This window comes from Plodia interpunctella, chromosome 23, assembly GCF_027563975.2.
Source record: "Plodia interpunctella isolate USDA-ARS_2022_Savannah chromosome 23, ilPloInte3.2, whole genome shotgun sequence".
NCBI classification, from domain to species: Eukaryota; Metazoa; Arthropoda; class Insecta; order Lepidoptera; family Pyralidae; genus Plodia; species Plodia interpunctella.
This window is the reverse complement of record NC_071316.1, coordinates 5,668,934-5,684,189: the sequence shown is the minus strand read 5'-3', so window position 1 is coordinate 5,684,189 and position 15,256 is coordinate 5,668,934. Positions and strand designations below refer to the sequence as shown.

The 15,256-nt window shown below is 34.4% G+C and overlaps 1 protein-coding gene across 4 annotated transcripts in view; it reads left to right on the top strand.

The window, feature by feature from the left end:
* The window catches only part of FoxP (Forkhead box P), a 62,735-nt gene that overhangs the window by 34,562 nt on the left and 12,917 nt on the right, over window positions 1–15,256 (top strand). Inside the window, exons 1-2 of one of the 4 annotated variants that reach the window (XM_053762930.2) lie at window positions 1,361–1,573; window positions 8,001–8,194. The exons of 2 other annotated variants lie outside the window; for them this stretch is intronic. In XM_053762930.2, coding sequence (XP_053618905.1) covers window positions 8,174–8,194 — 21 coding nt within the window. In that variant the 5' untranslated portion in view covers window positions 1,361–1,573; window positions 8,001–8,173. Of the gene's footprint in view, window positions 1–1,360; window positions 1,574–8,000; window positions 8,195–15,256 lie in introns of those variants that run through there. One more of the 4 variants, XM_053762928.2, reaches the window with a different exon arrangement.

The following is a 15,256-nucleotide window of genomic DNA, read 5'->3' as shown; positions in this document are numbered from 1 at the left end:
TAAAATGTATATAGATATATAATAAAATATCTTAAATTATTTATAGACCCTTGAAGGGTAAGTGTTTCGGAAAAGTGTTCTAAATTTTACAATGATTTAGTGCTATAGTTTATGTATTTTTTTATTGTTCACAGGTCTGTATTTTACTTATCAATTATACAACTGTCTGCCTTTGCCTATTTCTACTCCAACCTACCCTGAGATTACCCTACCACCTAACACTAGTTTCAGCAAAAACACACTCAAAAAGACATAATTATTACATTATTCAAGGCATCTGATGGCAAAGACTTTATTAATCTAAGTTAAAAAATTTGGAGACTTTATTAATCTAAGTTTGACGACTGTCTTTATCATTTAAAGGCAGTTCGGCTAATACTTAAAAAGTATTAAACACGTACACATCCATAAGTGAAAATTTATATGATGAGAACTCGAGAAAAAGATCTTGTAATTCTATGTCTGTATTTTGTTTTTGTACGGACGGAGCGTTGCTCGTGGGAAAAATAATAACATGTTTTGTGGACATGTGCATGTATGTAATGTGGACATAAATAATAATATATTTTTTTATAATAAATTTACAAAGTCGGAAATACTTTGATTCGACATTGTTATAAATTTATGTTCGATGCGGTGTGAATAATGCCTCACGCATGCGCGTTGATCTCATATTGGATTATAATTGAAATAAATCCTACTCAAACTTCCCACAGACTTTACTGAAAACTGATTATCTTGTTCCCCACTTACTTATGATGTAATATCTACCCTTGAGTAACTGTGACATAATTTGTTTTTGTTCCTATAGTAATAGATCCTTCACTAAAAAAAAAAAAAAGAAAACAAAAAAAAAACAAACAACAAGCAAAATTTAAATTTTGAATTTCTAATAATTCGTCGTTCCATTCTACACAGGTCATTTCGCAACGGTGTTGCGTCAAAAAATAAACATTTTGCATTGTCAATAACATTTTCTGCGGCACAGCGCGCCTGCGCGCGACGCTTCCGTCCTGTCTCTATTCCTGTCAACTTTATGCAAATTAATCTATAAAAAAACTGATTTATCGACGCCACTACAAAAATTTTGCTAGTTCGTAATTCGAATTCATCTAACAACCTTTTAATGGGGCATTTTTATTATTTTTTTCTCGAGCTGTATGCATGTCTGGGTCTCGCTTCGTCCCATTCTATTGGTACGGCGCATGCTCGGCTGTAATGTTTATATTATTTGTATTTGAGCTGTGTATCACGTAAACTATAACTACCACAGCCGTAGCGCCAATACTGAGGGCGAGTGGCGCCCCTCCCCGCCTTGGTAGTTAAATATTTCTTGCTTATTTCGCCGAAGCATTGTTGTTGCCGCCGCGCCGAAGGCTGTTGTGTTTTGTTTTGACGCGCGATTTCTAAGCAAATATTGTTCTATTTTTAAAATTACAAATAAAATAAACAACTTTTTTATAATATTTAGTAGTCTTGTCAGCCAGTTTGAGAGCTATTGCCGCGGGATGCAACGGTTGCATTCGTGTAAATAATTTGCATCCGAACTGCAGTCGTCGGGAACTTATGAGTGGTACTTTCGGTCGCTGAACAGTGTTAGATTTTTTTATTAGTTTTTATTGTTTATTAATTGTTGTTTGTGAAGTTTTATTATTGTTTTGTTAGTAAAAAAAAAATCATTTTGGGATTACGGAAATATGCTGCGGACTTTCAACGGAACACTCAACGGTTAAACGAAACGAGTTTTCTTTAATATCTCATTTGGATTTATTTAACATTTATTTTTGAATCGACATTTTAGGAAATTTTTATTCTTGAGTATCTATAAAGGTGCTTATTCTGTGATGAAATTAATCCAGTTACTTGTAAGTAAAATATTTTCCTAATTTTAATAAAATATTTACCTCTGCTTTTTGTTTGTGCATCATTATAATTTGATTATTTATTTTTAAATTAAATTTAAATTTTCAATAGCAAAAATGTATAATTGACCTTACCTTATTAAATAATTTAAAAATATAAAAACCAAAACTGGTTAATCAGAATAAATTTTACATAAAAAAATACAAATACTTACATAGATGAAGAAATATTTCAATTTATCAAATTTAAGTGAACGTTATATTGGAAAAAGCTGTGTTCTATTTACAATTTACGGAATGCAAGTTCGCGTGAAAAGTTTGAATTTTCGTAGAACTTATGAGCACGTGGCCTGTCGCTGATGTGCGCCGATCGTTGACCAATGAGAGCGTCGCTTATAAGCGGCACGGCCAATCGCGATCGACCGCTTTAGAGTGCAATTTTTGGCAGCTCATGAGAGATACTGGCATTGAAGTTTTCCCGCTTTTCTTTAATCTTATTTCCGAACTCCGCCTTGTAAATATTATTCGAAATTGAAATATATATATTTTTTACTTTTCATATTCTAATTATTCTTCTGCTTGGCCAGTGAGATTTTATCTAGTTGAAAGTTTAAATGAATTTGAATTTGAAAATTTATATTTTTAACCATTTAATTTATCAGTAAATTTTATCAAAATACATATATGTATTAAAGGTGAACTAAGGAAGGTAATATAAAGATAATGTTGCAAAAATATAATATCGAGTTATTCATGTAAATTTTGAAGTAGGTATTATACAAAAATCACGTGTATAGTATGTGTAGTACGAGTGTCGTGACTTATAATAGGTAAATGACATCGAAACATTATTTATAGTATTGATTTTTTTGTTGATTGACATAGTTATGAGGTACAAAACTATTATGTACATAATAAGTACTACATAAAAACAACGCATATAATATATAAGTACGCCGTACGCATATAAACACATTTTTTATGTAGTATTCATGTTATTATATCATTCTAGCTTTTGCCCGCGGCTTCGCCCGCGTGAATTTCTCTGCGAAAGCGGAACAGACACGATCTTCACACAAACTTTCATCCCCCTATTATAATCATTCAAAAAAAGTAGCCTATCTTTGAACAGGGGTCGTATACTAGATGCGTAGGTACCAAATTTCATCAAAATCGATTTTGATGATAGACAGACAGATAGACAGACTGTAGCATTTATAAATATAATATGGATGGGGTGACAAAGATAAGAATCGCGAAACTCAGAGGCCACGTTTAGCTGGATAGTTAGATATATAATTGACAAGCTGCCCGTCCTAACTCTGCTCAAGTTAAACCATAATAAAAAGTATATTTTACACGTGAAGGTTTCGTCTGTCTCTGTGCCAAATTTTATCAAAATCGACCCGACAGTTTTGGAGTTTAGTAATTTCCAACCAAAAAATACAAATCGTTGTAAGCCTAGATAAAGGACGATAATTATTAGGAAAAAATCAACTGACCTACATAAAAAATAGGCCACTAATTTTAGGGATCGATAACTCAATGGGTAAAAACGAAACACTTTTAAAATCGCTCGTACAGTCAACAACACATCATGTTACCCTGCATGAACCTCTATGGCGCGGTGATAGCGGCGAGTTTGCATTGAATTTGGGTAGGTTCACGTGCTGTTGACCGTACATCTGTATGTCCGACACAGCTAATTTTCTACGAAACTACTGAACCAATTGAGTTAAATTTTTTGTAGAAATTTTTGGGGATCCCAAACATTATATATGTATTAACTAATATTATAAATGTTGTTATATATTAAAAGGTCTAATTTATTATTAAATCAGTTTATTAAATGCAAATGCACATACGTATAGTTGTTACAAAGGATGACATTAGTGATGTGACACCAGACAAATGTGAAAGTAAGTTTGTTTGTTTGTTACCCCCTTCACGCTTTATCTACTTAAAAAATCTTCTTAAAATTTTACATGTAATTTGAAGTACAGAGATGGACACAGCATATAGGTACCTTTCAACCCGGGAAAAAATAATGGTCACTGGCAAAAGCTAGTTTTCAATAGTCCTAAAATGCGAAAGTAATTTTGTTTGTTTGTCCTATCCCTTCACGCTTTATCTACTAAGCCAATCTCGAAATTTTGCACACATGTAGTTTGAAGTACGGATAAGGACATATGTGTATGTAAACCCGAGAACAATTACTGCTCCCGTGAGAAATTCACGCGAGCAAACTTCTCTCTCTCATCTGAGCATACTTCCGGTTCCTTCCGCAGCCGTTGAGCTACGGAGCTCAGGTGCTTTCCTACTTTTTCGTGTCCACTTCGCACGGTCGTCGGCATCTCTAGTTGTCAGACCATTGGCACGCATATCATCCTTGACGACATCAAGCCATTTTCCTCATGATGCTTTCTGTCACCGGAAGCAAGGTGGTGGTCGATGAAAACTGCTATATATGAGTTAGATTTGTATACAAACTCATGTGGCATGAGTAGGATTCGAACCTGGGACCTTTCGATCCACAGGCACCGCCATAGGATTGTTACTGTCGCCTAACGCGTAGCATTCTCGACGACATGCCATATTTTGGCAAGTCATATTAGTTTCTATGACGCAGCATTCATATGATAATCATGACCTTGATGGTGCACCAGAATTAAATCCTCAACGGTTGACTGGACCTTGATGGTGCACCAGAATTAACTCCTAACTCCTCAACGGTTGACTGTACGGACGTACATGCTCATATTGTCACGCGTTGAATGATAGATCTAGTTGAGAGCTTTCTCACGATAATAAAAACTAAATAAAATTGACATTTTACTAGACTGATCGTTACAGAAATAAAAATATACTGATAGGGGAAAAGAATTAAATTTCGTGAAACATAACTAATATTCAAAATAGAACCAAACGAGAAAGCTGACCGATCATTCCGGAGGGTTATGAATGAATGAATTTCTTTATTTAAGTACCTAACAGAGATTCAGAATTTGTTAGTTGTGGCTAGTTTTAGTCTGTGAGGTATTTATAATATGGGTCACTGGCATTTGTATTTGGTTTTTGAACTGTATTTACATATTAGTTGCCAGTAGTTTGTACCTTGTGAGAAATAACTATAAATATAAAGATTGACGAGAAAAAGTGCCTGTGAAGGTCTAATTTCTGAATAAATGACTTGAATTTATTATTATTTAAAAAGATTTTTAACCCCCGACTAATTAGACCCCCTAGAGTTATAAGTTTAACGTGTCTGTGTAACTGTATGTTTGTCCGTGGCATCGTAGCAGCCAAACGGCTGAACCGATTTCGATCTAGTTTTTTTCGTTTGATAGAGAATTTAATCGAGAGTGTTCAAAGCCATGTTTGAAGAATGTGCATTCAGCCGATTGGAAACCGTCAGCTCTTATCTAGCAAATAAAAGAACACTATACAATACTCTTTATTGCACCGAAAGATAAATTTACAAAAAAGAACCATACAAAAATGAAATAAAAGGCACAAAGGCGGACTTATCGCTAAAGCGATCTCTTCCAGTCAACCTTGGGGTGGGAGGAAACGATAATGGAGAGAGGCGTTGGCGCAGTAAATAAAATAAAATAACACATAATATACACACATATACATATAATATGTAAATATATATATATACAAATTTGTAAAAAAATATCATATACAACATACAAATAAATAAGAAAAAGAATACCAGAAATATCGGAGATGGTTTTTAATATTTGTATTTAGTTTTTATTGTTGGAAAGTCTCGCCTTTTTTGTTAACATGACAATAAAAAATGTTTATTGTAAACATTCATGTTAACGCAGTGGAAAAGGAGAACTTTAACCTTATTGGTGGAACCGTAAAATTTGAATGGATAATGGAAAAGATGAATTTAGTTGAGATCATTAGATATTGACGACCTCGGTGGCGCAGTGGTAAAGTGCTTGCCTCTGAACCGAGAGGTCCCGGGTTCGATCCCCTGTCGGGTCATGATGGAAAATGATCTTTTTCTGATTGGCCCGGGTCTTGGATGTTTATCTATATATGTATTTGTTATAAAATATAGTATCGTTGAGTTAGTATCCCATAACACAAGTCTCGAACTTACTTTGGGGCTAGCTCAATCTGTGTAATTTGTCATAATATATTTATTTATATTAAAGTCTTAAAAGGCTTTTAAATGGCACAGCGACTGAGCCAAGAGGTGCAGGGGGTTAATCATATCTTCACACGATCAACTTTACGATCTAAACTGATTTGCATTACAAATACGTACCAGACTTAAGTTTTTGTAAGTTTTAATGAATGCGATTCATTTTAGATTCCCAAATTGAACTGAGTTGCATCTGAATCGTTCAGTAAAAAGTTGATGGTAGGCCAGCAGGTTTCGATTCTCGATCTAGAATAACGGTCTGTGTTGTATAATATTGATTCGTTATAATTTCTACTCACATAGCATGTTTATTACCAAACATATGTGTCTACATCTCTGCCTCCCTTTCGTTTGTTTTTGCAATAGGCAACAATAAATTTCCAAGAAGGGTTTACGTTAGGCAAGCGTTTGTAAAATCACAGTTGAATCTACAAAATGTTTATTTTACTACAAAATGTCTATTTACGTAGACCCCGCTTCGCGGCTTCACAGCCCCGAACGCAACGCAACATGTGAAGATGTGAGAAACATATCGTTCATATAATTCGGTATATTCTTCGTATAATTCGGTAGCAAGAAAACAGTTAAATTGACAACACTAATATTTTCGAAAATACTGGCCGTGTAGAATTAAAAGCAACATTCTAAGTAAAGTTACACAGTGTTGTAGAAATCCTTGGTTATATTAAAATCGAGTTAGATGGGCGTGCGTCTCTTTTAAGCGAGTAGGCGTGTCCCTTTTCAGCGACCGCTTCCTATTGGTCGGCGGGACGTTTGATCTCGCCGACGTCGCTTAAAAGTGGGGCGGTACAGAGCTTTTCAGAGGCTTTTCCGGGCAACTGTTTCAGACAACTAATATATGGGATAACACACATTATAATGAATTCAGTAATGTATTTTTTAAACTTAAAGCTCTTTGGTATGGTTTTGTTATTAATGTTCATTTTTTGAGCTTTTGTCCAAATATGCGAACAAAGAAAATCTTTACCCATATTGCGTAATATTAAAGTTAAACATTCAAACAAAGATCGTCAGACGATGTTTTTGATTCCTGTTTTTAAATTGACAATAAACGACTTGTATCGCCAGTTTTTTTTTAGTCTTCGAAGGCTTTGAAATTATCAGTACATTTTTTTTTTACTTTTAGTTTGTAGTGTGACCTTTTATTTATTATTTCGTATGAGATATTAAAATCTAACACTGTTCAAGCTACGTAACTATCTAAAAACTAAAAAACTATGCCATTGGTACTAGTTTCCATAAATTATGTGAATTTTCCTAATAATTTTTGGAAAATCTTTTTTGCAAATATAAAAATCACCTGTCTCGGTGTTTGTAATCAAATCTTACAGGTTTTTACTTGCCTGGTATTAGATTGAGATGAGATTTTCCCACTAATATTATAAATGCGAAAGTTTGTGAGAATGTATGTATGTATATTTTTTACTCGTTCACACTACTATTATACTACTATTTGGTACACCAATATAACCTGGAATAACACATAGGGTACTTTTTATCCCGAAATTCCCACGGGAGCGAAGCCCCGGGGCGTAGCATTTTTAACTCTTTTCTGATGTCTGTGCATACAAAAAATTACGTAATAAGTATAAAATATTACATTGTCCTTCTATTTATTAATGCTATGCAAATATTCTATATATTTGAAAAGTTTAATGGCAAACATAAGTTTTCGCATTTTATACGAAGACAGACAGACAGACGCGACAAATTTTGTTTTATAATATGTTAAGATAAGGATGTAAGGAAAGTATACATAAATTGGAAAAATTACAATTAAAAAAAGGATTAGAACAAGTTAATTTTGAAATGAAATTTTCAGTTTGATCTTTATTTGATCTCGCGTGTAACATCTTAAACCTCATCTCTGACTCCTGTCAGTTCTGTGACAAATTTCTAAAAAAAAAAAAAATTGCGGCAAAAAAAAAACAATAACGAATCACAAATTTCAGGAAATGGAGTGTTTATAACAGAAACAATAAATCGGAGTTAGAAAAGTGATCAGTGAAATCTAGTAAAATAGTAAATTATGATGGCTCATAGCTAATGATAGTTATTAATTAAAGTGATCTAAGAAGTGAAGTTTCGTGTGAAAATAAGGACTTAGAAGAGGACTATCATCGAAATGTTGTACGCAGTGAGACAGGTGAGTTAGTTAGCTATTATAGTTAATTATAACCTCAATAATTTTCATAAAAATTTTATGCCTATAACACACTTGCGAAGACGAAATCTATATTGGCAGTTTTCAGGCCCTTTTTGATAATGTAAGGCCAAATCTGGGTCTAGTCGAAGATAACACCTGGGTGTAACTGAGACCAGCTGCACCTGGATCTGGCTGGCTAAATCTAAGAATGGCTCTACGGAGGTATAAACTAGCCGAATATAAACTTGTTACAATAGCAGTTGCAGTTTTATAATATTCGATTCGAACACGATATTTTGGTTAACGAATAAATAAATACTATTACACTTGGGTGATTACCAAGTGACACCGGCTGCACCTTGGTCTAGCCGGCTTAACCCAGATGTAGCCGCCCTTCGGGCCTTAACATATGGTATATATATAAGTATATACATATACAAACTTTTAACATTTCTAACAAGAGAAAAGCAAAACTTAATCTCGGATTTCTCAACACCTGAGTTATAAACAATTAAAAAAATTAGCCGTTTCTTCCGGCCATAATAAACCGCCATTTTGTTATTGTTTTCCGTACGACTCGCATTGAATGAGCCGTGTTTTTCGTAAAGCATAACATTGTAACGCGATAAGTAAACACTGACTCAGGTCGTGCTTTCTTCAACTAGTTGTGACCACTGATTTCAATAATATCACGTCTCGATCCGACAACAAGAAAGTTATAAATGACAGACAGAAATGCGATATTAATAATTGATACACACTACACTTACCTTAAAAGAGTGGGTTGCACCAGTCAACTTTGTCGTTAACTTTAGCCGCTATTGATATTTGCATTTCGGAAGAAATCGTTTTTCAGCAATTAAATAATCGCGAATCTATTTGATATCGGTGTCAATAGTTTCAGCATAGGTACTATATGCTAGGTATGTAGGTTTTCGTTTTATATTTAGATACATTCAATAAATTTTATATATTTAGTTTTTATGATACAAACAGCTTCGAGAAAGTCCAAAATCTCAAAAAGAATAATGTACAAGCGCCAATAAACTGGAATCTGTTGCAAACTTAAAGAAATGAAACTATTGACTTAGCTGTTTATTGTGTCAATAACATAGATACTAAAAAACAATTGAGACATAATATTTAGGGGTAGTTAATCGTGTTCTCTATTTGTAATGGTGACTCGTCGCTTTACGTTCGTTACTTAACTAGAAAACTGGCGGCGTCGTCGCCGAAATATTAATTTGTATTTGCCAAATTATGCGTATTGTTTATTTCTAAAGTCTATTTCAAGGCCCTGTAAAAAAAATTCATTCATATTGATAAAGTATTGTCCAAAAGTATTATATACTTAGTATTAATGTATTTTTCTTCGTGATTATATTTACTTATAGATTCTTTGAATAACAATTTCTTAAGATATACGTAAGTATTTGACCGAGCGAGCGAAGTGAGCGAGGTGTACAAATCAACTTGGGGCAAAAAATACATTTTTTGTATACATGTTTGTAACATGATAACTTCGAACCGTTGGTCTGATTTTGATGAAATTTAAAAGGCATGTAGGATCTGACAATAGAGTTTTTAAGTTCGTGAGCTTCGATTTGGCACTCATTGAAATTTTGGTATAAAAATCAGATAGCATTAAATTATTATCGAAATTTGTCTAGTAGGATAACATCCGAAACTTTCATAGGCATGCCTAGGAGTCTCTAGTCCTAGGCATGAGAGACAAGAGATGAAGGAATAGACCACAGACCGGGATGCATGACAAGAGAGAGGAAGGTTTTTGCCCAGCAGTGGGACATGTCAAAATCAAAATCAAAATCAAATCATTTATTCAGAAATTAGGCCTTCACAGGCACTTTTTCACGTCATATTCTAAATTAAATGATGTTTACCAAAGCTACAAACTACTAGCATTTCGGAACGACCACTGCTGAGAAGAAATGCCGAAAGAAACTCATTCAAACAGTGTTGGTCCCTATTATGCCAGAAGGGCTTACCATTTTTTAAATATAAATTTATATATAATTTTTTATCAGTAATATAACATGTAAGTACACAATAAAGTACATGGTCAAAAGGTATACTGAAACATATTATAATTGTGATCAAGTGCTGATGAAAGGAAAATATATATATATACCCATACATGTAGCTATTTAAAACAAGGACATCGTGATTGTGATCGACTATTCACTTTAAACAAATGCACAATTACATCGGGACCTAAATATCCCCACAGTCATGGAGGAAATTAAAAACAGAATGACAAAGTACAAGGACCGTCTATTAAACCATACCAATGAGCTTGCAGCTGGTCTCATGAAGCCGAGAGTGGTTTTTTCCAGACTAAAGAGAAAATCGCCCATGTGACATGTGTTCATAATGCAATGGATTCGAAGCTTATACAAACAAGTACATTAAAAATACTGATTTATGGAGAGGACAAGTCAATAATGGATTTGGACCAATAACTACTTAGATACCATAAAAATATTGTTTAATGTCATAATCGGACAGATTACAATAATAAGAGGAAAAAAAAAAGGAAAATTTACTTAACCGCTATTGCAAAGGTTTTTTGGAATTCCATTTTATTATCAAGTTTATATTTAGATAATCGTATGACATTCTCTATTGTCAGTCGTGCATAATAGAATTTGAATTATATTAATATTAGAATTAAAAAAAAAAAAACTTGAAAACATGGCTACGTTTGTGTTCCGTACAAATACAATCTTTATTAGATTTTTTTTAAATTAATGAAAACACATAATGATTGTTATCGAGTGCTGATGAAAAAAAAAATATACTTATACACCTTCCTCCTACCTTCCTCCCTTCTCTAATATAGCTACATAAAGAAGGTATCGGGTCATATCAAGTGTCCTAATATTTTCTATTCTATTCTACTAATATTTAATTTAATTTTAATTTGGTACACGGGTAGAATATAATCTGGAATAACACAGGGTACTTTTTATCCCAGAAATTCCCACGGGAACGAAGGCCCGGGGCGTAGCTAGTATAGAATAAACGTCACACCAGTGATAGCAATTAATACACACGAAAAGAAAGAATGTACCTAACCAATAAAAACAAAACGTGTCGAACAACAAACATATTGTTTATCACGTCCAACCATACGTGATACAACACTGATTAAACTGTGTGTGCGTAATGTTTACATTCACATATTCACAATCGGCTGATAAGAGTGGAAATCGTGTTGCTTTTATTGGGCCGTTATAAGATTTTGCTGGTTACGATAGAAGCGAGGAAAATTATGCTTGCTTACACTCCGTTTTTTCCTACGTTCTAACATGTAAACAATATTCACTGTACTTGTTGTGTAAATAAAATAAATATTATTTCAAAATCTTTGCATTATAAAGTAAAACATGTATTATAACAACGAAAGTAATTACATTCAAACTTTCACATTGCGTAATTATATATTAAACATATAACATACAACGCACATACTTTTTTAGTTCCAAGACGTTTCGGACCTTGTTACAGAACGCCGTGGTCTGGCCCCTCCAGTTGGTCGTAGGCCATTGGATCGTCGCAGAAACAGACCTGCGCGCTAGAAAACGGCGTGACAAAAAAATCTTTTAAATAATGATTAAAATTAACTAGGCTTCAAATGCAATTAACTTTTTACGAATAATACTGTTATAATGTACTAGTCTTGAAGTCAGAGGGTACACATTGTTATTGTAACTAACAGACCTATAACCAAACATATTTACATTATGAGGTCACCTCAAGATGTGTTTCATAAATAGCCCTATTATAAACATGAAACAGTAAGCCCTCTAGTATAAACTATTGTACTATTTTTATAAACATCCTAGCGCTGTCTTACAATAGATTCGGTTACCTAATATATTTACAAACCAATGCTATCTTCAGAGTATAATTATAATGTTAAAACATACATAATAACCTATTAATATTACTTGCGAGTTTAAATTGAAAATTTTGTGCACGTTGCAAAAAATAGTAGCGATTTATAAGCCTAACTGAGATCGAAATTTTCCCAGTTACTTCCTCTGTTGTTGAGCGTCGGAGCCCACGGTCCACTTTCCTACATTTTTGTCTCCACTTTGCATGGTTGTCGGCGTCATTGACGACAAAAATAACTGTCTGTTAATATCCTAAAACATAAATACGTTAAAACTTATCATATCTTTGCAAACGATAGAAAGTAATAGTTATTAACAATTTATGCGAAGCGGTGGTGGCATTACACCACCACCGCCGCCGTTAAGACCCCCGCCTGTGGATCGAAAGGTCCCAGGTTCGAATCCTACTCGTGCCACATGAGTTTGTATACCAATCTGACTCATGTATAGTAGTTTTCATCGACCATCACTTAGGTACTTGCTTCCGGTGAAGGAAAAACATCGTGAGGAAACCTGCACACTTGTTAATTATATTAACTTGTGTGTGAAATGGAGAAGGCAATGGCAAATTCCATTTAATAATGCCAAGAAAGTTGTTACGTGTGTTTCATTCCATGTAATGACCACGACCATCAGTTATGAGGAATACGACTATAAAGAAAATAACAATTTATGAGATTTGGTCTTGAAATAAAGTTTGATTATTATTATGTTTCTCTTTTTAAAATCCTTTGAGAGGCTTGCGTGGGGATATGGATCTCACACGTAGAGGCCCTTTGGAGAGTTTCGATGTTGTGTAGGTCTCCCGCCAAAACACGATTAACTTTTTCTACACCTATTGTCAGATTCAAGACAGAAAAGCAAACGAAGCGAGGTATGGGTACTTTTATAAAAAGAAACAAGTTTTGGAATTAAGTATATTTTTATTTTCTTTATGAACTATACCGACACGGCTCGGCTTCGTATGAGGTCCATTAGACCTTCGAACCTTCAAAATCCATTGCGTGGTTTATAAATCCCCGACTTTCAATGTTCATTTCGCTACAACTTTTGAACGCCTGAACCGATTTTGATTAAACATATCTAAGAACCACCGCATAAGAAATAGCTATCAAATAAAAAAACCACATCCAAATCGGTGAACCCATTGATGAGCTATGGTGGCTGACACGTACACAGACAGATACAATTAGCGAATCGGTTAGTTTGTAGCGTGTGAGAAATATATATTAATGTAAAAATTGACGTGAAAAGTGCCTGTGAAGGTTTTTTACCAATTTGAATCAAACTTATAACATCCCGCTTTTCGCGTCGGTGGGTTAAAAGGGAGAAATTTTCGACACACACGCGGATGTCGACTAAACGTTTGTTTTACATAGTGTAAAATGTACTTTTACATAGTGTATTTGATTTTATTAATGTCATAGTTCACTTACGTTGTTTTCAATGTTTTATGTTTTACTTAGGTACATTGTCGTACTTTTAAATGTATTTCGCTATTTGTATTTATTTCGACCTTGTAAATTTATTTTAGAACTGAAATGTCATCAGAATTTATACTATAGATAAAGTAAGTTTTCGGTTACTATGTGCCTAGATGTCTAAATACCGTCAGCCGCAAAAATATGAACCATCTTTAACGCTCTGTCATCTCCGAATGTTCGCGTTGCGTTCGGGGCTATGACGTCGCGAACCCCAGGGATAGTGTACAAAACTTGACTGTGATTTTGCAATCAGCCTTATGTCAACACTCATTAGGAATAATCACCATCTAAGCGACTTAAATATAATATGATACAAGTCTTTGCAGTATCTTTATTCTTACATTACTTATTATAAAAGAAAGCCCTTTGCCGCGTCTGTCTGTCTGTTCGCGATAAACTCAAAAACACGCACCGATTTCCATGAGGTTATCAACCTAGTGTGATTTCTTGATTAGATTTAGGTATATCATTTATGTTTATACACGAGCGAAGCCGGGACGATAGTGGTCTAGGTAAAACAACCACTGTGTAGAAATAAATGGAGAAATAAGCACTGAATTTGTATATTTACGTGTGTTGTTGACTGTACAAGTACATAGGTGGTAGGTATGACTAATGTAACCTGAGCATAAGCAAGCACGTGTTAATGCAAATGAATTATAAACAAAACTATTACATCATGGTGTTCTGTATACAAATGCTTGTGACATTGAGGGAGTAATGTGAGCTTACCTACGATCATAATACACAAGCCTACGTAAGTTTATGCAAACTGCAAAATTTAAAGAATAACAATTTAAACTACGACCTTAAATAACCTGATTCTTTTGAGCATTCGAGGCTGTAACACCACGAAGCCAAAGAATTTGCTTGTTTACGCAAGTGATTTGGATGTCAGCTGCATACCAGGAATTTGTCTGCTATATCACGTCGTGAAGGCTGCCGCGGGAGTTCCTCACTAATTTGATCTGCGTGATATCACTTGTGAGTCATGCATTCATTAGCTTCTTCAAGTATTCTCGGGGTTTACCTAATTGTCGTCGGTCTTTTTGACGTCATCCCTCTTTGGGAATGCTGTTGGAGCCTCTCAGCTGTTAAGGCTTTTTATACCTTAGTCATCTTATACATCATCCACGGGAAGTCTCTCTCTAATCTCATCTAGTTAAAGCTCCAGCTCCCACAAAATTTTTCTAACTCCCATAATTCAAGCGTTATTCCCTTGTTTTGTTTACTGATAAGATTACTTGTAAAATACCTACCCATAAGTGTAGAATAATTTTGTAGAGAGTAATAAAGATTTTATTATTTTATCGTTATAATCTATACATGCTTCCGATTGTTTTCGGGGTTATGAAGCCGCGAAGACCAAAGTTAGCGTAAAAAAATATTATGTGGTTTTACAACCGGCCGCCTGCCTGACGTCAACCGTCCTTGGGAATGCTTTTGTTGCCTATCAGCTGCCTAGGCTGTGTGTCCCTTAATCGCCTCGTACAACATCCATGGGATATAATATAATGGCCCTATTTAGAGATCCACACACCATATCAGTAATTGGACTAATAATTCTTATTCATAGTCGTATTCCTCATGGCTGAGGGTCGTGGTTATTACGTGGAATGAAACACACACAAACACTTTCTTGGTATTATTAATGGAGTGGT